The sequence below is a fragment of the Anas acuta genome, chromosome 1 (assembly GCF_963932015.1).
Source record: "Anas acuta chromosome 1, bAnaAcu1.1, whole genome shotgun sequence".
In the NCBI taxonomy this organism is placed as follows: domain Eukaryota; kingdom Metazoa; phylum Chordata; class Aves; order Anseriformes; family Anatidae; genus Anas; species Anas acuta.
The window spans coordinates 79757164-79782649 of NC_088979.1; the positions used below are offsets into that span (position 1 = coordinate 79757164).

Sequence of the window (25486 nt, forward strand, 5' to 3'; positions counted from 1 at the left end):
CCTAGATGCTTTTCTTCTAATAGCAGTTTTTTCAGGTTATTCTGTCCAGGAATCCCCTACAGAATCTGAAGCCTGTGATCCTTTATTTGCATCCTAACCATAAACATCTCAGGGTTGCTACATCTCTGACTATCTTCTCTGACCAGTACTTTACCATTAGTGAACAGCAGGTCAGGTAAAGTGGAGTCCAACCCCTGGTTGTTTTGCCTCTCTAGCAGCTGGATTAGGAAATTGCCACCAACATAGTCTAGAAATCTCCTGGACCATCTATGCAGGCTGCATGTCTGGGTAGCTGAAGTCTGCCATGAGGATGAGGACCTGTAATCAGTAGATTTCTGCTTGTTGTAGGAAGAGTTGTTTTAGATGTGTAGTTGGTAGCACGCCCCCACCATAACATCATAAATGTTGGCTTTCCCTTCTAATCCCAACCCGGAGATACAATGGATATACCTTCCTTTTCATGCTGGCACTTTCTACAGTTCAGGCACTTGTTTATATAGAATCATAGAATCATAGAATATCCTGAGTTGGAAGGGACCCTTAAGAATCATCAAGTCCAACTCTTGACACCGCACAGGTCTACCCAAAAGTTCAGACCATGTGACTAAGTGCACAGTCCAATCTCTTCTTAAATTCAGTCAGGCTCGGTGCAGTGACCACTTCCCTGGGGAGCCTGTTCCAGTGTGCAACCACTCTCTCTGTGAAGAACCCCCTCCTGATGTCAAGCCTAAATTTCCCCTGCCTCAGCTTAACCCCGTTCCCACGGGTCCTGTCGCTGGTGTTAATGGAGAAAAGGTCTCCTGCCTCTCGACACCCCCTTAAGAGGAAGTTGTAGACTGCGATGAGGTCTCCCCTCAGCCTCCTCTTCTCCAGGCTGAACAGGCCCAGTGCCCTCAGCCGTTCCTCGTACGTCTTCCCCTCCAGGCCTTTCACCGTCTTCGTAGCCCTCCTCTGGACACTCTCCAACAGTTTCATGTCCTTTTTATACTGTGGTGCCCAGAACTGCATACAGTACTCGAGGTGAGGCCGCACCAGCGCAGAGTAGAGCGGGACAATCACCTCCCTCGACCTACTAGCGATGCCGTGCTTGAATATGGAGTGCCACTCCTCTTCCTCCCCACCTCCCTGCTTCTGAAGCCAGCCATACCCACCAGTGACCATGCCCCTGCCATCAGCCATGTCCCTGTGACTCCTCTGTGATTCCAGTCAGGTTCACAGCCTTACGATTGCCCATGGACTTCCAGTACTCCTTGCTTGTGGTCCAGGCTTTGCAAGAGGCAAACAGCCTCTCTTCTGACAAGGAATGTACAAGTCACATTTGTGTGGGCCAATTCTATCACTGTAGTGATAAGCACCAGAAATAAAGGAGGGAAAGAAAAAATCACTCAGTACAAAGTTTTTCACTTGAGAAAGGCAGATGCTGCATGCTGTGTGACTGAACTACACCGAAATGCTGAACACTTGCTTTGTTTTTTGAACATTTTCCATTTCGAAGTGCAGGAATCCTGTGAAGGGAAACTATTGTGTGGTCAAGTGGCTGAATACTATGCTAATGTGTATACCGATATGCGTTTGGTGCATGTATGTGTATCCTTCTGCATATATACACATACTGTTGTTCTCTAGTGAACCTATATAACGCCTGAAAATACCAGTTCTTTTTAATAGCCATTCAAACTTTTATCCTTGCTGACAGACATGCATGTTGAATTATTCCAAGGTATGTTAAGTATGGCCCTATTCCTGCAAAGAACCTTTCAAAGTTATCAAAAATAATCAACCAAATGTTATTTGGTTTTGTGATTAAATGTTCTCTACATGTCAGAAGGTCTCTTTGTTCAGAAACAGCAGATCTTACAGAATTCTAAGGCAAATGTTATTCTGAGTACATTGTAAGGAGTTTAAATGATCCTTTAAAAATACATGGGGGCCTGAACTGTTACTGAAGTAAAAATAAAAATAAAAATAAAAATAAAAATAAAAATAAAAATAAAATCTTATATTTGTATATTTTAAAAAATGCTTACTTTAAAGGAGTTTTTTTATATGTCATATACGAGATATAAAGATGGTTCCTATATGTTTGTTCTGTTTTTTTGTAAAGCCTGTCTCATAGCATTATATTACTGGTAAATTTAGTATTTTTCATTCTAAGCAACAATGTTGTAAAGCATATCTGGAAAAGTATGCTTAATATCAGTGTATTTTGAAAATCTGTAGGCATTTATAGATAAAACATACTTATTTTTACATTTGCCTATTTTTGTATTAAACTTTTTAAGCACAAATACAGAAGTTTATAAGTATGCTTACATATATCCATTATGTACATATGTACATATATTATGCACGTGTAGAATATATATAGCATATATACATCATAATAAGTATATCCAATGCCTTCCATCCCTTAAGCAGAGCATAATATTTTTGAAACTGTTCATTTTGTATCATGTGTATTATAATTAACGTATTCTAGCATTTGCATCTAATCACAGATACACAGAGATTAAAAAACTATCACAGTGTTGTTCTTTATTTTGTTACAATTTTGCTGATACAAATACAGATATTAACACATACGCTTTGGGATTTGTTTTCCAAAGAACTTACTGAAGTTAGATCCAGCAGACAGATACTTGACAGAACAATGTTTGAACCATCCGTCGTTTCAAACACAAAGACTCTTGGATCGCTGTGGAAGCTCACCGTCACGGTCAGCTAAGAGAAAACCTTACCATGTAGACAGCAACACGTTATCTAACAGGTAAATGTAGTTATGTGACCCTCATTACTGATATTTTCTGTGCCAGTGAATAAGTTGCTATCATGCATATATGGAATATCATCTTTGAGAGAACTAGTTTTTTGACAGTTCAGAAACACTGCTCCTTGTTGCTTCACTGAATAAATAAGGTAGACATAGTTTTATTGTATTCTAGCTATTCAAGCTGAATATTTTGGTTAACTTTTTGCATCAGGCTTAATGCTTCTTGTAAAACAACAACAAAACACATTAAAGCCTTTTCTGACATGACAATGGTAAAATAAGTTGGCTTGTTATCCATCTTAAAAAAAAAGTTAGCTTCCTTCCTGAACAACAGTGGGGATTCTGTGATTTGGAGGTGGTCCTGAAATTCCGAAGGAGTGCTTTTCTATTTGGAATGCTGCCTTTACTGTACCTGTGGAAATCTGTCCACAGTTATGATATTTGAAGTTCAAAATTCACCAAAAAGAAATATGTTTGCATTGATCATGCTCCAAATTGGGAATAAACAGAATTTTGTTCGCAATTGCAGTTATGAATTCAGTCTAGTCTACTTCAACTTTAAGCAGGGTGTATTTGCTCAGTGACTCCCTTGTTGAACCCATGTAGCTTGAGAGAGAAGCTACTTGATTTTAATACATTAACAAGACAGGTTTACGTGTGGATGAAATACTTCAGTACAAAGAACCTCACCGTATTCTTTGAAAAAAAGCTTTCCTAAAGGTCACCCTCTGAAGTATGCAGAGCTACAGTGGCTTTTAATCGTAGCCATGTTTTTCTTTAGTTCTTCCTGTTACATTAAATATATATATTCCTCATTTTAAGATTTTGGACAATTATGTTTACAACCTGTACTTTTTCTGAAACAAATACCAAAAAACTTCAGCTGCTCTTGTACATATTTAGGATAGAAGTTGTACCCTTAGAGCTATGGCATCATAAAAGAAAAGGTAGGTCCGTGGACAACTTCATGTAATATGAAGGCTTACCTACCTGCTTGATTTAAAATTACTAGGTTCCTTATACTGTTAGGTTTTAAATCTCTATACACTTCTAACTTAAAAAAAATTAGCCACAGCACTGCTCAGTCATGGCTGCACTGTTTTGCAGGGCCATCGTAGGTCCAGAAGCAGAACTGTTTTTTGTTTGTTTGTTTTGTTTTGTTTTTGTGGTTTTCTTTTTTTCTGAAAATTTGAATTGTGCAAAAGTCAGGGTTCCTGTGGTAGACCAGGTTTGAGGTTTGGTGTTACAGGGCTTTCTTGGCTGCACAGACCTGAGGCTCAATCCATCTCGATGTCTTTACCAGCTCAACATCCTCTGTTCTCCCTGCTGCATCCACCCACCTCGGACAGACATTATTAGCCTGGAGCATTGATTGGATAGGACTTTTTGGCAGTGCTGACATGCTTGATTGTTCCACTTTAACTCTGATATGCCAGATGTGTTTAAGACTTCATTTTCAGTGGATACACAGCTGATTTTCATAATGTACTGCTTATAGTAGTGATTACACACACGTTACTCACAGACGTGTATTGGATTTTATATCTTTTCTTTTTTCTTTGTTAGCAAAATCCTTTAACCAAAACTGTGTTTGTCTGTTAGGATATAACCAGTAAAAAACAACAATGTACTAACATTTGCAAATTTGTTACTCTAGTGGAGCTTCTGATGCCTACTTCACAGTTGTTCATTTTGCTGCAGATAAATGTTACAGTTTTAAATGGCAGCTCCCTTCTGAAATGATTATGATTTTGTTGAAGTTATTAATGTATGAATGTGTAGTCTGGTATATTAACATTTCTTTATGCATTTTAATGTAGAAATCAAGCCAGCAAAAGTTCTGCTTTGCAGTCACACCACAGATCAAACAGCAAGGACATACAGACACTAGGGGTTGGCGGCCCAAGAGAAGAGGGTCTTCCAGCAAATGAAAGCTTTTTAAATGGCAACCTTTCTGGAGCTGCACACAGCCCAATGCATACAAAGAAATCGAGCAACCAGCCTGGATCGGGTAACAAAGACCTAGCCAATAACAACATGCCACATCTTCTTAGCCCAAAGGAAACAAAGGCCAAAACAGAATTTGACTTTAACGTGGACCCCAAAAGTTCTGATGGTCCAGGCACAAAGTACCTGAAGTCGAACACCAGATCTCAGCAGAACCGGCACTCATTTATGGAAACTTCTCAAAGCAAAACTGGGACGCTGCAGCCCGGTGATAAGCATAGTCGCCACAGCTACATTGATACTATTCCACAGTCTTCTAAGAGTCCTTCGTATCGGACAAAGTCAAAGAGCCACGGGGTTCTGACAGACTCGAAATCCGTGGGCAACCTGTCTGAGGCCAGGGCTCAGGCTGCAGAACCGAACAGCAGTCGCTATTTTCCATCCAGCTGCATGGACTTGAACTCCCCCACCAGTCCGACCGCTCCCCGACACGGTGATAACAGAACTTTGCTCAGCCCATCCGCCAGGAATAACCGCAGCGAGGGTACCCTGGACACCCGAAGACCATCGACCAGGCACTCCAAAACAATGGAGGAGTTAAAACTGCCAGATCATATGGATGGAAGCCATTCCCACTCGCTCTCTGCTCCGCATGAATCTTTTTCCTATGGTCTAGGTTATACCAGCCCTTTTTCTTCACAGCAGCGCCCTCATAGACACTCGATGTATGTGAGCCGGGACAGAGTGAGGTCAAAGGGCTCAGAGGGTGGCTTAAACATAGGGCAAGGGATGGCAGCCAGAGCAAACAGCCTGCAACTGTTATCTCCACAGGTGCAGCATAAGTCACTCACAAGGTCTGTTGGCTCCTCACGAGAAGACTGTACAGAAGATACTAATAGGGTTAGTTCAAAATATCACCTGTTACGGAAGACTTACCTTCCTCGTCTTATTTTGTGTGGGAACAGTGTCCTGCTTTCTCTCTTCTATTTATTTGTTTCCATAGTTAGTTATTCATTCGTGGTGTTGTAAGACAAAGAATGTTAGGTGTTGGTTTTCTTTTTAAAGAAGGTTAAATATTTGGAGTGCAAAATGAGAGACCACGTTAAAAACAGTAATTGGACTGTGAATACTGTTCTTTCAAGGTACTGAAATGTGAGAACAGAGAAACTGTGAAGTTAAAATTTAATTAGTTCATAGTCTGTTACGTTCTCTGTCATTTTTATCGTATTATTTTTGCTTAATTAACCTTCCCATTTTTGTTTTTATTTAGCTTTTCTTGTATGTCTTTCTGTTGTGAATTCTAATCTTAATTTTTGAAGTGAGCTTTTTCACTTGCTTAATAGCATGACGTTATTGATGAAATGGCGTAATGTACCAGAGGGATATCAAAACCTGCAGTATTTCTCCTGATTAGTATGATAAATAACTGGGGTATTTGATGTTGGAGAAGCCACCAGTAAATTGGAGTAAACTGACTCCCTAGCAGCTATATAATGATTACTGTCAATAGTTACCTTACCTTGTTATGTTATTTCATTAGTCTAGAGGAAGGGCCAGTTCTCGTGTTGATTTACTTCCCTTATATAATACTTAGGAATTATGTAATGTCTTACGCAAGATGACTGTCCCCAGATCCTTAAATTGCTCTTACCATTGATCCAACATTGGAGCAAAATGGTGTGGAGAGAAGTACATAGAACAACTATTTGTTTTTTAATACACATTTGTGTAATAAAGTGACTTCAAGGGAGAGAAATTCTTGTTCAGATTTGTCGACAAATTGAAGGAAGTCAAAGAGCTACAAATATTATTGAAGGTCTAGAAATATGCTTTACTTTAAGAGACAAAACAAACCTCTGCCTACTATGTAAGAAATATGCGCAGTGGACTTAATGTAGTCTGCAAGTAGCACAGCACATAAAAAGTTTTCATGTACTGGGTGGCTCTTTGGTAAGAAAAAAAAAACATAAAACATTTATTCTTTTAGTATTTATTTATTTAAAAGCACATTAAATAATTATACCATAATTAAAATACATTATTTTTGTACTTACCACATCTTCTCCATTCAGGATTATGTGTATTCATTATAAGGAGAGAAGAAAAATCTCATGAGGAGAAATACAATCTAATTTAAAGAACAATAGCTACTTAGAGAGGATTACAGCTCCATTTCAAAATGAGATTTTATTTTTTCTTTGTGTAGTAATTTTGTTCTCTCTCCTATTTCAGTTATAAGTTACACATAAGTTAAATTCTTACTCTTCAAGATATTACTCTAGGAGGGCAGTAAAACCAATATTTGACTTTCTGATAAAAGCTCATGCTGCCTTGTATTCTTCAGAGTATCAGCATCTTTTTCTGAATTATGTAGTGGATATTAAATTGATAAATAACTTTTATTTCTTATTATCAGATCATTCTTTGTCTTTTGACAGCTGGTTGACAAACTTTTATTTTGATAAGAAAAATCAATGTACATCCTAATACTTATGGTTTTGTTCATTTTGGTTTACTTTGCAATGCCTAATCATTTGTAAAGAATTCACCTTTATCTTTTATGGTCAGTGTTTGTAATCTGAAGCCTTTAATTCATTGTTTTAAATCAGTATTTCAACCAGCAGAAGTCTGAAAGGAAAAATATTCTTCTGAAATGTATGGCAAGTCTGTAAATTCTTACCTATATTTTTTCATTTGAGTAGTTTGAATAACAAATCAGAATTAAATTAACAATATTCATATGCCTTATGAAGGAATTTACACAAAAGTCATTATTTGATTCTTTTTTTTTTTTTTTTTTGCCACAATCTGTATTACAAATGAAAAAATTTCTCTTCCTTCAGCCTTAGTGAACTTAAAAATTCAGGAATAATATAAATGCTCTCAAATAATCTCTATTATTTTCCTGTTAAATTTTTCCATTCAGTTCTTCTGGTTCTCTCCACTACTGTTCTCTATCTCTGTGCTCACATTTTGTGACGTTTCTGTACTTCCCTGTTTCTAGTTTCTCTTTAGCCATCACTAGGTCATTTTAAAGAAAAGCATTCTTTGTTTGCCAGGTTTTAAATCTTCCTTTAAAAAAGAAAAAAAAAAAAAAAAAAAAGACTTGCATTCTGTGTTAGGTTGGGTGCTTTTCAAGTCTAAATTACAACACTGTTAATTTAAGGGCTCTTTTATTTTTAAGCTAAATTTATACAAAAGGAGGTAAGCAAAAGAAATCAAGTGCAAGTTGCTATTACTGTCTGATATTTATAACTTCACTGCTGCCAAACAAGAGGTATCTTACAGAAGCATTAACTTAATCAAATCTATGAACCTCTTGCAAATTAAAAAAATAAATAAATCTCTGATTTTAAAGCATTTCTTTAGTTGCATTTCTCATCATGACAAAGTTTCAAGGGCTGTTTTGTTTTTGACAGTGAGACCAGATCTTTATTAATGAAAAGCGAAATAGATTTTGCAGATCACTCATGCTGAATTGAAATTCCAGTTTTTAATTCTGGTTTGTCATCTTAGGTCTCATCCTTCTCGTTCTAGATTTAAATTCATACAGGGGTCTCAGTACAGTTTCCTGTGAGGTCTTAAAATATTGAATTTTATCTGGTTCCTTCTGCAGAAAGAATTGCAGCACTTGGTTCATTTAAGAACTGTTTTAAGTTATATTTGGTTGCAAATTCCATGCATATGAATGTAGCTGAGGGTGTACTTAAATTTTTATTAAAGTACCTTCCAGGAAGCATTTTCTTCAGGAAAACAGTCTAATTTAGAAATGATGAAACTCTGTTAGGTCTGGCTTACCTATTCAGTTTATAAATCTCTTAGTTCCGGGACTACCTCTTATTTTGTGTACAGTAGACTTTGTGACTGTTGGTACCTCTAGGTACTACTGTATATCAGCTGATAAGAGATAGTGCTTTGGTGTTGCAATAATCGCAAATTACATGCATGTCCTGTTTACTGTTTAAAATTTGCCATTAGCAGAGTGACCAGATTCCATCAGAAACAAATTTAACAAGACCTCCAGTAAAAGATTCCTCCAGAGATGTTACAGCTGCATTTCATTCACGGCGAAAATCTGAGGTCCGCATCATGCTAAAGTATTTAAAATTACAATTAAGAGGCAAAATTTGTTAATGCCATTTTTGTCATTTTGGAAAAAATGAACAAACAGCTAAAACAAATAATTACTGATTACGGGGTCTGTGATTTGAGGCTGGCAGTTATTAATGACATGAAAGGGAAATTGTGTGTAGTGAAGTTGAGAGTTTATTGCTGACTATGTTGGTTAAAACCACTACAAATCACTTTATAGTCTTTCATTTTAAATAGTTGACTGTTCTTTTGTTTAGGGTGGAGCATATCATGATCCACACACAGAAGATGGAGCATCTACTAAGGAAAATAGAATTCTGTATAATGACCCTGTTCCAAGAAGAGTTGGCAGCTTTTACAGAGGTAATTTTATGGTGCATCTTTAAAATTTAAACAAGAATTTTAACGTGGAATATAAATGAGATAGTGAAAAAGCGTACAGGGAACTAATGTGAACAACTAAAAAAAAAAATTGGAAAAAGAGTTTTTACTACATTTTCAGATACTAGGTTGACCTATAAAGTTGTATGTAGTAATTGTATTTGTATTCTACTTTTGCAAAAAGTATTTCTTATTGGAACTTTTTTATATAGTTCCTTATATACCAGAAGATAATCTATTAGAGAAAGTTAAACAAAATAAATGAAAATTATCAGATAAATAGTTTATTAATGTTTCTAAACATTTCCTATTTTAAATTCTTACTAATACTAAATCTAAAAACATTTTTACTTATGACACCCCTATATTCTTATCTTTCGCCCATGTTTACTAAAGTTCAGGGTTTCCTACAAGTAATATCCCAGGATATATATAGTAATATCCTAATACAATCCCAGGAATGAGTGCGCGTGTATATATATATATATATATATATATATATACACACACGTATGTGTGTGCATATGCTTATATACGTATACACAAATAGATACTGTTTTAGTATGGTACAGAAGACATGGTAATTTGTGAGCAGATGTCTCATGGCTAAACCTGGGTAATCCTTTTGAAAAGGACAAGGATGATAAGCTAATTACTGTTCCACAAGTGCTAGGAAGCTTGTGGGGTTCCCCTGAACCTTAAGAAGTCACAATCAGCTAAAATTCGATTACGAGTCACCTAATAACCTTAAGTAGAGTCACCAATCTCCCCCTGATCCTCTTCAGGTTGATCAGTTGGCTGATGACCTGATTTAGACATGTTCAAATCTGCCATCCCTCGCAGGTGTCCCTTTGCAATATGCAAGCTTTAACATTGCACTACAGTTTTAAGTGTTGGAGCAATGCTGTTGAGTTTAAAGTTTTACAGTGTAACAGAGAATCCTTGAAGAATCCTTAATCCTGAATTGCTTTTATTAATCTTTAAAACACTCTTAAAACACTGGCTGCTGTGAAAGAGAGTCACCAAGGAAGAATGACCTTCCATAACTCATGTGCTAATGAAACTGTAGGTCTGGGGCTGTATTCAGTACTTTATTATAAATTAGAGATTTCTTCCTCTTTAACTACATCTATGAAACAACTTGATTTTAGTTCAAAGACTTAATACCACTTTTACAATGAAATAATTATATTCAAGTAATAAATTAATAATAGTATATGTAAAAGCTGTTGAAAGAAAAAGTTGCCATGAAAAAGCAAATTCATATATATTCAGTTCTTAAGTATTGACTTCACACGGATGTTATTGGCATGTGCTTTTGTACTAAAGCTTGAAAAAAACTTCCCAATTCAATTTTGATTGATAGTCTAGTGTGATCCTGAAATAATGCTGCAGCTAGTGTCTGATGAATTTTTAATCCAGTGCATATATTTCTGGTGATACTCGTACTTCTGATAATGTATTGTATTTAGGTGTGTAGAATCTATTTTGAAAATACAGTATGATTCTTTTGAAAACATACAGTATCTGATTTTGATCCTTTTATTTTTAATGAGTAATTCATTACTCTTTGTTACATCAAAACATAGTAATTTTTTTCAGGGTGGGTATTAGCTTTATTATTTTTTTTTTTTATTAAGTCCTGAGTGAAGATGAATTGTAAACTGTATTATTTCCTGTCTGTAATAACAATATTCCAACCTTACATTCTGTTTTCTATTCTTAACTATCAGTCGCACTTGTGGGCCCTTATAGATAGAGGTGTTCTCAATACCCAACAGCATCTTACCCCAGTTCTGATGATGCCATCATTTTACAACATTATCTTGGAAGTATTAGTATTAGGCTTACCAAGCTGTATGAAAGCACAAACTACTTTCTTTTTTTTTTTTTTTGGTCTCTTCATTCTTTGGTTTCTATAAAAGAGGTAGAGAGGAAGCAGACAACTCAAAAGATGCGATTTTGGCAGAGCTCAGTATACAGTGTTTGCTATTTCTCTGTTCAGTTCCATCTCCACGTCCAGAGAGTACATACATAGAAAACAATGTGTCAAACAGAGCCTCTGTATTACCAGCAGACAGCAGCACGGTGGCAAACCACTCAAAGAGACAAACCACCTTTGATACCTGGTGAGTTGTTATTTATACAGATGTGTAGAGAATGGCAGGAAAAAAGGGGGTGGATTTTAAAGAAGAAGAAAAAAAAAAACTAAAACTTTTTGTTTTCAAAATTTGTGATTATTTATACATGCTTAATTGCTTCCTCTGACTATATTGCCATAGCATTGCATGTTTGCAGTCCCTTTTGAGCAACAAGAAGTACTTCATCACACCATCACATTGATTGCTTTAAAAATTGTACACTTTTGTTCGGTCTTCCCTGATTCTTTTTTCTATTATCAGTCTTTGGTTAAAGATGATGGAAGTGCTTGTGTGCATATAGCAAGCCCATAGCTTCATCTGTGGATTCCAGAAGCATGAATTGTCAGAAAAATGTAAAAAGTTATCAAAATGCATGTTTCCATATATAAATGACTGTATTAATGAAGAATATAATATTCACCCTACAATGGGGACTGCTGCTCTCTTTGCTTACATACCACAGAAGGAATTGAATATATTATATGGGAAAACGGTGATTTTAAAGGGTTTTAAAAAACATTGCATGACTCCATATAGAACATAGAACAATTAACTATAATTATGCTAGTAGAATGACAACATACGTGTAGCTTTGCAGGACTTAACGGGGAAATATCTTAATTTTGTTGCTGTGAGAGCTGTACAGCTCTAAAGTACTCTTAATGTTCTACTTTGATCACAGTAAAGCACAGTGAATAAAAATAAGCAAATGAAGTTTCAAAGAATTGTTGGGAGGAATGGACTTGTATGCATTCTCATGGTTCAACTGTACTTCATACCGCTATATGAAACACTGCTCTCTGAAAGTGATGAAACTATGCTATTTAACGAACTGTTTCAGTGGTTTGTTGACATAATGTAATTTCATATGAACAACCTATGAATTACCTGCTTAAAAAAGAAAGGGGTGGGACACAAACAACTGGTTATTTCAGCTTTTATTCAGGTTATATACCCAAGTCAGCAACAGAAGATGTTTACTCCAGAACACTTGTCTCCTGCTCTGATACACTAGAGTCTGCTTCCTGTCCTTCAGTAGCTCCACCTACATCAGTTCAGTGGATGCTAGTTTTGGGAATCTCATCAGTTATGTAAAAAGTTGGTACTTATGTTGTAATTTGTGGCTAAAGAAGGTCTTTGTTTCCACTGTTGGACCTTCTTATATCTTTTCCTGTCCTTCATATTTGAATCTTTTTATCTGGCATACAACAGAAGCTAACTGGAATCTTGTTTTGCTTTATATATCATTTGGCAATATATTACCTGTTATAATGTGGTTAATACAAAGGAATATGTAATGTTATTCTAATTCTGAACTGAAATAATAGTATATGTTGTTAGAGCTGGTTGGGAATTTTTTGGCAAAGTATATTTTTCCTTACAATGCTAAATTACCAAAACTTTTCAAAGGAACAGACTAATATCTACTCACCTTTTATTGGAAAGATTCTTCAGCTCCAGGATGGAATTCACAGTCAAAACCAGAGAGATACTCAAAATAACAGATATTTGGGGGTCAGCATTATATTTTTTCGTACAAGGAACTCAAGTGCACAGCTTTTGTTCTTCTTTATTTAAACCAGAGATGTGAACAGAAATCTTAGATCTAATAAGTGAAAGACCTGAACCAGAGGTTAGAGGTTATTTTGAAGCACATTCTCTGTTTTTACCCTCAGTATATTCTCTCGAAGCTGTTTCATTTTGTTGAAATAATGAAAGGACCACAAGAGATGCTGAGTATAGCCTACTGAATAAGGCTCTAGATTAACTTTGAGACAGTTAGATTTAAGTCTTTGCTCCACTTACCATACTCAAATATTTCCATTAAGTGGAGCAGCTCCTTTGAGAGAAAAACCCACAGAAGAATAAGCTTTTTGTCTTGTAAAATGGAAAGAATGGCAGTGCCCTCCACATCAAATTACCTGCTATTTTGGCATGCATTCCTCTTTCTCTTTGCTTTTCCAAGTCCCTATTTTCCTGAAATGTTTCCTGCCCAGCTCTACATGTTACTCTGTGCAAGTTGTCCTGGCAATGGTCTAATGTTGTTGCAAAATTGTTCTGTGCCATAAATGCAGATTCCTGAGTGATGTAGAGTCTGTTCCTCTACTTATTTTTCTGTATAGAAGTTGTGTAAATGCTTATGAAAATGTTGAAAGCTCTAATGGAATGTGATTCTGCTTACATCATCAATTTTATGATGAAATAAATATTTGATGTCTGATGGACATACATGACTGGTACATGACAATTCATCTCAAATTATGAGTGACATGTATTCCACCTGGACTTGCCACTACTGTAAAATATGGCTCCTCTCATACTATTGCTCTGTGTTGCCTTTCTTCTGTCAAAGATTTTGTGAATGTTTGCTAGACTGAATTGTCACAAATGTTCCCTTGTCTTTGTGTGCATTTCTTCACTCTGTCCTCACTGTCCTGCCTCTTTAAAATAAAGATGTTATGAACTCAACTTTTGTTACCAGGTTTTACTATTAAATTTCTAGATCATTTCAGAACTTCAGATGACTTGGTTTGAAAAAGGCAAATTTTCATCTTTCTAGAAAATCTTTGAGTTTAATTTCCTGCGAGTGACCTTGAACTTGCTCAATTTTCCATCTTTAGATACAAGAATTTTATTCTCTCTCAACTTTTGTCTCAACCTGGGAAAAATTAGTAGGTAACAGGCAAGATACTTAAACCTTGTTCTGCCAGTGTACCAAAATGCTGACCTGAGTTACTATATGTAATAATTGCTTTATTACAGTTCTCAGTATCTCCTTGGAATAAACTCCAACATGCAGCATTTCATCTTCCATCATGCTGGAGGTGCTTCTTGTGTTGGTTGCTTACAACATATGTGGGGACTTTTGGAAAGTTTGGACCTTTTATGTCCATTAAAATGTATTAATTCTATGACAAACAGCTAGTATATGTTATACCTCCCTCAAAAAATAAGGGGAAATACATACAATATTATTTTATATATAAATACATAAGCACACACACTCTGACTCAAGAACAAAACAACAAGAAAACAAACAAACAAACAAAAAAACACCCTTACTGTTTTGTCTATCTGTTGTTAGTTTTTAGGACTCCAAAACGTTACAGTATGCTATGAACATGACCCGACTGGCTTTAATTTTGCTGTTTCAATGGCAGCGTGACAATGCAGTCACACTGAAGTCCATGGAACAAAAAGGTTGCCAGTACCTGAACAAGGTGGTTGAAAGCTTGTTCAGTTGTCTGTATCCCATCCATTCCTGCATTGCAAGTACGCTCCAGTTCATTTACAGATTTTTAGATTTTTTTTTCTAAAAATACCAATATTCCAAATTTGTTGTTTGCAAGCTTAAAAAATCAGCTGTGTGTTGCACTGGTTGAGCCTTTAGGAATCTGCTCAGCATAGCCTGAAGATATTCACCTTCCTAATGCTATTGCTCTCCCTCTGACGTTTCCTACCCAAGACTCTCGTATATGCATTATCTCCTACGTTTGCTTTTTTCATCTGTATGGCTGCATCTGAGCCTCACTGCCAATGCATGTAGGCTCTCTTCTAGTAACCAGAGAGTGCCTCTTCCCCAGCCCTTCACCAATCATCAGTGATTTTTTTTTGTACTAAATTTGGTAATGAAATACAATGTTACTTGCAAGGAATCCTTACAAAATTGTAGTTGTCAATATTCAGTCCAAGAAATAAGCCTAGGGAAGTACGAGGTCATGAAGCCAACTAGTTCCAAATATTTGTTATTTACTAATATTGAATTATATTGGGGAGGGGATGTGTATATATATGTACACACACATACAAGTATGTATACTTCTTTTTAGTAAAGCCGTAGCCTTCAGTGATACTGTGGTTATAGAGGCTGCTGTGTGGTATTCTGTATATAAGATGGTAGACATGGGTTTCGTTCCAGCTAATAAATCAAACTTTTTCACATGAAAGAAGGTTTTCAGCTTTTAGCAATGTTCTGAGTTGATCTCTTGTTTTTTTCAGCTTTCAGTGCCAGGCTATTACACCTAGAAGTTTTTACTAAGCTTGCAGGACTGATATTTTTATTTTAGGTAAACCGTGTATTTGAGTTTCTTCACTGGTTTCAGACATTTTCTTGCCATTGTTTATGGTAACTGTATAACTGCCAAGGTGGTTGGACTTTTTAAATATTCGTTAATATTTTGAAGAAAACTTCAGATATTTCAGTAACTTCTCCTTTAGGCCAAAATCTGACTTATGTAATTGTGAGCTGTGCTGTAAAGGGAGTAAGTAGTATGGTGGCAGCTAAAGAGGATTTCTAACCAGGCTACCTGCTGAAATTAGGGGTACCGAAGAGTAACTGAAGAGCACAAGGAATTGCCAAAAAAGGAGCCTTGTGCAGTGTGAACGCATCTGTGGCAGCATGAGTGCAACACACTTCCTATTTCCCTTTTTTTTTTTTAAAGTAAATGCTGAAGCACAGCAGTTTCTTTGCCTCCATCCATACATGCTGCTACACACCGATGTACCTGCATGAAGTTGGATACCTTTCCTCCCCAGGGGCAATAAATGCTAGCGATAGTCAAAGCATTTCTCTAGTTTCTGTGTCTTTTTCCAAATGTCTCTGACCAGAATAACCAATATGATCTATATTACGTGTCCTAAGCATGCAAAAGGCACAAAAAGGGATAAAAGTAATGGAGAAGAGGAAATTTTGCCTTTAGTTTCTGCTTGAGGGTGAGTTCTCTCAGTGGGGGCTCTTCTCTAGGGCTAGTCTTGCTTCCTAGTGATAGAGACACAGGCTGTGGTGTAACTGCTGCTTTCAAAAGCTGAAGCTTTATGCAAAACACCAGGACTTGGCCGTTATATTGGAAGAGTTATCGTGTGGCTATACCATACAGATTTTTTCTGATAATCCTCACTTATTCCTGTACTGTCCATTGTCTGAAAACCATCTTTCGGGATGCCTAAAATATCCCGGTGTTTCATCTTGGCGATCAAAATGTTCTGCTCTATTTTTACTCAGCGCAAAATCCTGGTGTTGAAACTTCCTGCTATAATGCTATATATGTTCGCTCTCTTCACATAATGAGCATGTGTTTGGAAGCAGTTGCTTTTCAAGGTCAGTGCTTTTTCAGACAACTGTGCTGCAATATGAGTCATAGGAGTTAATGACATAAACCCGTCCATGTAAAACCACTGGCTTTTGGGTAGGCGGCAATTGGAAATGAGCAGAGTTCTCAGCCCCTTGCATTTTTTTCTTCCGGTCACTGGAGTTAACAAAGAGGAAGATAAAAAACAGAATTTCACTTCTGGCCTGTCCACTCACCTGCTGTGGGGAGCAGTTTTCTTGTCTAGGTTCACTGGGCTGAAGAAATGAGTTACACTTGAGTGAATCTGTCTAAAAGCGTGCAAAAATTGTCCCAAGTTTTATTCTAAAGAGTAAGTTGACTTTTCAAAAATACAGCATCTCCATTGAAGAATAGGTGTTGGAGCAGAAAAGCCAGAGCAAGACGTTGACAAATTTTAAAGGACGGTGCAGGCAAACCATGCTGGCACTTAGGATCTGAGCCTAGTTCTTCAATGGGCAGCACAGTCTCTGGGTTGGTAATTTGCACTAAGGCCATGTTTTGGGGGTACATTTGCAGATGAGGATGTGCAGTATCTTCTCTGGGAAAAGATTTGGGAGATTCTCAGCCCTTTTCACATGACTTTGAGAGTGCAAGCAGGATACTTGTGTGTGCTTTTCTCCAAGCTTTCTAACAAATTACGGAAGATGAAACTCCTAAAAATACTTCAGTAAATAACTCAGTAGTTGTTTTGTCTGTGTGAAGTTGCTCTTGTGAGTTGACAAAATATGTAAAGCTGTCAGTAATGTTTACTTCTGGGCTCTGCTGTGATGCTTTAAGTGAATTATACAAGACTTACTGCTGTTATGCAATGGTACTAAATCCAGGGACATGACATAAGCAGGGATCTTTAGCAATCCCGTATATTTAAAATATGTGGTAGGAATCTAATAGTTATACTAAACTAGAGATTTTTCCTGTATCTACTTTCAGATTTCAGATTTTCCCATTGTCTGTATCACTGAACATGTGAATGTGTTTTCTGGATCTAGATTTAAGTTGAAAAAATTTAACTTAGCAAAATTCCCACCATCTACTCTGCCTATAAATCTTTCCTCTAAGCCCATTTCTTTTACTCAATTATTATGCCTTGTTACAGTGTTTAAATACTACATGCATTTCGTTAGAACCAGGTAGCACTCCGAGTTTGAGATGGTTTTGTGTAGAAACGGAGGAACTGACCAAACCCCGTTTCTGCGTGAAGATGCTCATTAATAAGGGGGACAACTGTCGTCATTCCCACCTCGATAATGTGTTTCACATTTGCTTGGAAAAAAATGTCAGCTTGGCATGTAGTAGCAGCTGAATCACCAGTTTACAGCATAGCATTTTAAGCCAGATTTAGAACCCAAAGATAACTATAGCAGGCAGCGAAGTGTTGCTACATTACAGTTGCTCCAAGCAAAGCTGCTTCTCTTTGCCGTCCAGAGCCCTTGGAACTGTGGCTGTCCCTCAGGTTTTCCAGCAAGACAATAGAATAATTTCTTTTTTATTTTCATACAAATTAAGGCTCAGAAGGGGCAATTAGATCATCCAGTATGACTTCACATATGTTAGTTGCCAGTAATTGTCATCCATTCTCTGGGGTTGAGGCCCAGCAGTGCGTCTGGCAGAAGCGTACGCAGTCCTGATTTGAAATGTCAAAGATGGCAAATCCACTCCTTCACTACAGAGTTTCTTCTTGTGGTTAATGATTCTCATTGTTAAAATCAGTGCCCTATTTCTAACAAGACTTCTCTGGCCTAATCATCTACCTACTTGTTCTTGTTATGTCTTTGCCCTCTGCTTTAAAGGTCTGTAATTTTTGTAATTTCTTCCTGGTTAAGTACCTGTGCGCCACAATCAAGGAAGCTGTAATTGTTGGGATTGGCTTGGCTGTGTTTTTGACATTGTACAGAGATGGAAATCTCTGACTCTTTTAATGTAGACCATTCTTTTTATCTCCGTGAAACTTCCCATCAGCACTTCCAATTTTCAAAATAGCTTAAAGGGCACTAGAACTGCATACAGCTATGTCACACTAATGTCCTTCATAAGCCATCTTTTTGCTCTTTATCAGTGCTGTACATCCTTAGTTTACTGTGTACACTTAAAGTAACGTGTTGGTTATCAGCTGTAGTTAATTCTGCTGTAAACAAGATATGAGGGAGAAATAAATAAAATTCAGTCTGCAGGGAAGTCAACTGTTCCACTTTTGGGTCATCTTCTTTTGCCAGCACTGTCTCACGCATGCATAACAAACTAACTGAAGTTTCTAAGTTGAAATGGATCCCCAGCCTCCCTGATGATAAATTTGGAACCATGTCAGCAAAGGTCAGGAGTGTCAATTGAAATTGGTTCTGTCTGGCGATCTTTGCAACTCCCAGCTCTCCGGCAAGCAATGGATAAACTGGACCAGTGCTTTTGTACCTCCTCACCAGTTGTATGTTCTCTCAGATACGATTTTCATTTTTCTAAAAAAACTTGTGTGTGAATATTTTGGTTTGAGTATTAAATTCTGGCTTAGAAAAAACATGCATGCTTTAACCTTTTCCCTAAGTAACTCACTGGTTTGACTAATCATTTTACCCTAACACTTTGTTCCTCCTATCCCATTTAACAAGACTATTACTTGTATAGTAACCATTGAACCAATGAATGTTTAAACATTAAGAATCTTTTTGCTTCAATCAATAATTTTCATTCTTTGCCATAAGGTCTCACCATTACACAGAATTTGCACTATATCAAAATAAACTCTCTTACAATACCTTATCTCATGTTTAGGAAAAGTCCTGAAAATCTTAACAGTCACTCTGAACAGCTCAAGGAGAAAGAAAAGCAAGGGTTTTTCAGGGCAATAAAAAAGAAAAAGAAGAAATCTCAAACTGTAAGTATGCAGTTATTTCTAAAAGAAAATAAGTTTATCAGTTTTGAATGGTACTACTTTAAAATGCTAGACTAGTACAGTAACTTTATATTATTTGTGATCATACCTGCATGTATCTATTTGTTCTTTTTCTGTTTTCACTATATGACAGTCAGATACTCTTTCTGTGTCTGTTTTCATTAAGATACTTCAACATCCAGTTTATATGCAAGTTTTAACCAGATGTTGTAGCAAATCCTTTTGCAGCATATGTTGATACCATTCAAAAAGTAGCAAATGCATTATTGTTTGTCCTCAGAGCTTGAATAATTTCAGATACCCATTAGGAGGAAATCAAACTGCTATAAAAGAGAATTCTTTAAGAACATTTTCATGGCAGTGTCTTGATGACAGCTTCCAACTTCTTGCCATACCCTGTGACTGGAATAAGGATGATGTGCCTTAGCCATTCTCAATGTTTTATTTTACGTTGGGGGAAAAGGTGTCTTTTATTGTATTGTGTATGCCTTTGCTATCTTTTCTGTATTTCTACATTTACATCTAGTTTTCAGGAGAGAAACATTATTTATCAGAGGGCAGTGACATATTAGTATTTCAAAAAGTTTTACAATGAAAGTCCCTGTAAGAACTGGGAAAACCTAAACATCATCTCATCTCAATCTTGGAAAACAGTTCTGGAAACAGTAAAATACTTAAAATTACATTTGCATATCTGTTTAACAAAATTTTAAAACTGCAGGTACTTTATCTAAAATTATGGCTAGTAAAAATGTGCTCTTGTAATTCTCAACCAGGCCACCGGGCTTTCTATTAGTATAGTAGTATATTACTAAATTTCATGTGCAAAATAGTGTCAAAAATATACCTTTGTCTCTTTATGTTACTGGTTCTTTCCAGTGTGCTTCATTCTTACATTAGTAAAATGAAGAATTCTACCCAACTTTTTTTTTAAAACATATTTTTTTCATTAAAATGTAACTTTATTAATTTGTTAATAACATTAGTTCCTTTTTTGATTTTGGTGTCATGTCAGATGTTCTCAGTGTACAAAAAAAAAAAAAGATAACTTTCAGACTTGACTTGGAATTTGAAAATCAAACTGTTTTATCTAGTAGTGGGATCATCATCTCCAACAGTAATGTATGCTCTCCTTTTCAAAGTAGCTTGCTTGAATTCCCCACATTTCAGGTTTGGGTTTCAGAACTCAGTGCCATTGAAAAACTAGGTTGTAATATTTCTGTAAATGAAATGGCAGTTATGGTTTTGAAGGTTCTTGAAATGGAGTAAATTGTGCTCACTCATCATAGTTAAATAGGCTTCAGAAGAAGTTAACAGTACTGCAGGGCAAAGGGGAGTAACTAAGTTAAAATATCTTCTGTCAGAGAGTGAGGTGGCATGACTGGGTATTGTTGGAGGGCTGATCTATTGAAAACTGGGGGAGAGGAGTGTTTGTCTGCTTTTTTTCATTGTTTGTTTAATTTTCTTTGAACTGCATGGAATGTGCATGCGTGTGTTAACTAGCACACAAAAATGCACCATATCTCCTTGCTAGCTAGGTTTTAGGGTAGTGGCTCCTACCTCTCCTTCTGAACTTGTTCACCAAGATACCTGTTCTGAACTAAATATCTAGTTTAAAACTCTGGGATTTTTTGATATCACAATGTCCATGAAAGGGTAAGCACGCCTAATTGGTTTAGGTAGCACGCTGGAGCCATTGGTTTCAGTGATGCATTTTCCAAAAAAAGATGTTATATTTGCACTGTTTTAGATTTCAGCCATTCAGACATGGTAGAAGGGAACATATTAAAAGCCCAGCTGATAGATCAGGTATCAACTACTTCCAGATTAAACTAAGTGAAGGAATTAGAGACTGAGGTGAGTTGTGTTGCAACGCAAAAATCAGCACTTTCCCAAATATCAACTGACAAGCACCTTGCTCTGTAGATACTGAAAACATCACTGATTACAAGCCAGGACAGATTTACACATGCTCCTTACTCCTTTTCATACTTAAGGAGAGGGAGAGAGTGTTTGCATAACGAAAAATGCATTGGCTAGTTCCACCTAGTCTTTCACAGGAGATGCATAATATTTCTGAAATGCGATTGTGATGAAACTGTTGCATCCTCATCTACAGGCTTGCTGACATCGACTTCATTCAACCAGAGACTGAAAAACCTCTTCTTGTTTCTACTTGCAGTTGTTTGACAGAACAGTGTCTAGGGACAGACTGTGCACACCAGTGCGTGTGCAAGTGTTTGCTTCAGACACTGCTCTTTGTTCTTCTTTGTCTGTTAGTTGAGGAAGTCTACATAATGAACATTGGGATGTTCATGAGGGTCTTCCTCCATGAATGTAATTTATTACCTGAAAATTATTTAGCTCCAAGTTTGACTTCAGTAGTAAAAGCTTTTAACAGCACTGTAGTAATAGCTCTTCAACTACAGCAATAATGGACTCATATCAAAAATCTTAATATATTCCAAGTTTTTTTCTGAGGCTTAAAACTCTTAGAGTCCTAGATGTATGCAATTCTAGCTATGTACCCTGATACCAGCCTTCTGCAGCAAATAACAAACTAGACCCAGAGAACAGTCGTATTGAGAAGCATGTAATAGTACGCGATTGTACACAGTGTTAAGAGGGTGATAATACCACATCCATTGCTTACTACTTACATCCACTGTTATTTGGCAAGTTTTGTGTTGCTGGTGATCATCGTAAGAGTCATAAAAGATGACTTGGGACTAAAGATATCTTCTTAATAATGTCATTCTCAAAATCTCCAGTAGCGCGGAAGTGATACCAGTTTCTGATACTTCCTCGTGCAGAGGATTATTCTCTCTAGAGTTCTCCAGGTGTAGTTCTTTATGGGATAACAATCACTACTGTCTGCTATGGGAATTCTTTGGAATATTGTTTTTGAAGAGCTGTTTTTATCCATTCTCCTTTTTATCTTGTTTTGGAATCTTTTAGTAATGCAGCAAAAGGTTTTGATTTTTAGAATCACATTTTTTTCTGCAATCTGTCACTAAGCGTTTTGGTATCCATGAGGGCTGTGTAAAGTGTCAATGTGCACTATCTTCAGAAGAGCCTGAGTTTTGCAGATTGTGGCACATATTGCAAGCTACGGATCTGAAGAGATTATGTACTTTGGAAAAAAACAGTTGCAAGTGACCCTTCCTCCTCCTGATGCTTTGATTCCTTTTTAATTTACTGAACTTCAAACAGAAAGTTCTTCTGACCACAGAGTTTCTAAGCAAGCTGTGCTAATTAATGACTTTGTCTTTTGTTAGCTTGGATGGAAACTAGAAGCAGGGAATTTCTTTGAAAACCTTCTCTTCTGGTGGTGCACCCATCGTTATATTTAGTCATACAACCATTGCAGTATAAAGTTTTCTTTTGGTAGGCAAATGGCACAGCAAGTGGCTTGGGCTTGTTTGCACCTGAGAGGAGGAGAAATCATCATGCTCATAATTTTAATACTTGACAGTTCTGTTTGTTGTTTGTGCATCCATTGGTATGCTCTTTGATTGTCTTACAGAAATAAAAATATAACTGCCAGTGCCCTTGCAGTTGTACGTGAAGTTGTTGAAGGCATATTTTTGTCAGAACTGAAATCATTCATCTTGGAGCCCTAGCTCTTTTTAAAAGCTAAAAATAAAATACTTTTCTTTCTTCCAGAGGTAACTATCAACTACTCATTCTAAAACCGATTGCTGCTATTACTAGTATATCTTTGATATTTTATTTATATAAAAATAAGAAATGCCATAACATTTTATATCATTATCATAAGTAACAAAATTACAAGATTTGATCCAAAGCTCAGTAAAGTCAACAAGACCTACCTGCAGTTTTCAAAAGACTTTGTACTCTACATTCCTAATGGGAGATAAAAATAGGTGATCTCTTTTTCTGTAAGAATACTGATCTCTTTTTCCATGCTGTATATGCATTGAGTTCCTTGAATTTGTTCCATACACTTTCTTCATTCAGTCACTATTATATTTTCCTGAATCAGATTGATACCATGTACTGTTGGAACTACAAAAATATAATTATGAGTTAATATAGTAAGGACAGATCTCCTGAATTGATATACTATGCATTTAGATTTTGTATCTTATATTACAGACAAACTCAACCAACGGGGAGAATCCAAGCATCAAGAAATCCCTCTTCCCTCTTTTTAATTCAAAGAATAATTTAAAGCATAGTTCTTCTTTGAAAAAGCTTCCTGTAGTCACTCTACCCATGGTATTAATTTTTAAGTACAGTAGCTCTGTAAAACGCTCCAGTAAACTTATTTTACTGACTACAGCAGCATGTGTTTTATTTTCATGGGATCACTTTCTCTTCATGCCAGTTAAGTATCTTGGGCCAGTTCCATAAATTTAAGTAAAGTTTGTGGTTCCATTGAAGTAGATTATGTCTTTAAAAAAAAAAAAAAAAAAGTTTCTTGACCACTTGTTATACTGAAAATGTAATGTACACAGCTCCAGAGAGAATGAGCCCCGGGACTAGGGCTAAAGGAGGAAAATAGTTGTGAAATTACCGATGTTTAAATTTTCTCATTCTGTTTCAATCAGGAAAAAAAAAAATTAACCTGGTTTGTTTTATAGCTATATTAGAGATACATTCTGTGTGCTAACTGCTCCTTTATATATAAATTCAATTAGATATTAATGACACATTCTCTGAAAAAAAAACTTAACTCATGTTTCTAACATATTTTTGTTTGTGCTGATTGTTCACAATAAAAGGCAGCTTGCATTAAAAATAGATTAAATTTAATTGTTCTTTTTTGCTTAAAATTCCTGAAATAAAAGTCTCTATGAGCTTTACATTGTCATTCTGCCATAAAATTTGATGAATTTATATCTTGTTTTTTAGTGCCGTTGATTTTTTTTATTTTTTAATTTGGCTTGGGTTATTTGTGGAGGAGCAGAAAGATGAGGAAAAGAAAATCTCTTCCTTTGTGATGGCAAAATCGGCCAGATGTCAGTTTAGAGATGATTTTGATCTGCTTCAATTAGGAACAAATTTATAGAACTGATCCTTGGTCTTAACTGCAGTATGGAATGCTTTTTAAATGAAGATGACACTCAACAATTCTGTTGTTGTTGTTGGTTTTTATTATTATTATTATTATTTTATTTTTCTTGGAAGCCTTGTTTAATTGCTCTCTCTTACAGCAAATAACACTAACAGCATGCGAATGCTTCAAGGGCTAAGGGTAAAGCAACTCTGCATGACCTCCGCAGCCACTTACTCTTACTATGGGGAAAAATAATGAAAGGACACTGCAATTCTGCTGCAGTATTGGGCTTCACTTGCGTTGTGTAATTAACTTGGGAAAAGGATTTACAGCTATTCTTAAGAAATATATTAATAGCCCAGTTTTTAATGTTTTGTTGCAGATGCCTAGCACTGATGGTCAGGATCTCTTGGCATTACAGAAAGCCATTCATTCTACTAATCACCAGAGCAGCAGGCAGAAGGATTGGCATCCTGAGAAGATGACAGAAATCCAGCCTCATGTAAGTAGCATTATCAGTTCCCTGTATTTTAACATCAAGAAGGTATCTTGACAGATTTTTCTCCGGTAAATAGAAAAATTGCATTTGATGTTATTTCCCACCCTCCCCATTCCCTCCTCACTGAATGTAAAAACTCATGTACCTGTGGTACTGTGTAATTCTTTGAAAATCTAGACATGAGTGATGGGGAAAGGAGGTGAGACTGTGTGTCCTTGTGTCAGCCGCTGAGCCTTTAGAAATGGTGGTTATGTGTTTGCTTTGGAGATAAACAACGTTTCAGTGCACAGCCGCAGTAGGCACAGCAGCACTATGGCAGTGCTCTCAAGTGGGGGCCTGCTGCTGCGTGGCTGTGCCTCAGCTGGCACAGGCTGCTGGTTTTGCAGGCTGGCTTGGTGGAGCATCGCACTGCATGAGTGCAGCTTTATGTCCTCCAGTTCTAAAGCCAGCCTGGGTGACAGGGCTTGGGAGGCAGCCTCTCTGCCATGCTCTTGCCATTACAAGGTTGAAAACTTTGAAACACTGAAATTGCAGCTGGTGTGCTTGAGGAAGCAAGTTGTTCTGTGAGCTGTGGAATTTAATGGCGCTGTTATCCTACCAATTTGTGTACTCAGGCTTACCCCAGCTCTTGCTACTCATTT

General features: G+C 36.6%; 1 protein-coding gene across 11 annotated transcripts in view; it reads left to right on the forward strand.

Moving 5' to 3' along the window:
• The window catches only part of CDKL5 (cyclin dependent kinase like 5), a 131187-nt gene that overhangs the window by 97859 nt on the left and 7842 nt on the right, over positions 1-25486 (forward strand). For 7 of the 11 annotated variants that reach the window (XM_068684005.1, XM_068684059.1, XM_068684042.1 and 4 more), the window contains exons 11-18: positions 2607-2767; positions 4591-5617; positions 8696-8797; positions 9067-9172; positions 11196-11319; positions 19203-19305; positions 23443-23565; positions 24729-24848. In XM_068684005.1, coding sequence (XP_068540106.1) covers positions 2607-2767; positions 4591-5617; positions 8696-8797; positions 9067-9172; positions 11196-11319; positions 19203-19305; positions 23443-23565; positions 24729-24848 — 1866 coding nt within the window. Of the gene's footprint in view, positions 1-2606; positions 2768-4590; positions 5618-8695; positions 8798-9066; positions 9173-11195; positions 11320-12266; positions 13801-19202; positions 19306-23442; positions 23566-24728; positions 24849-25486 lie in introns of those variants that run through there. The other 4 variants (XM_068684069.1, XM_068684090.1, XM_068684080.1 and 1 more) reach the window with 4 other exon arrangements.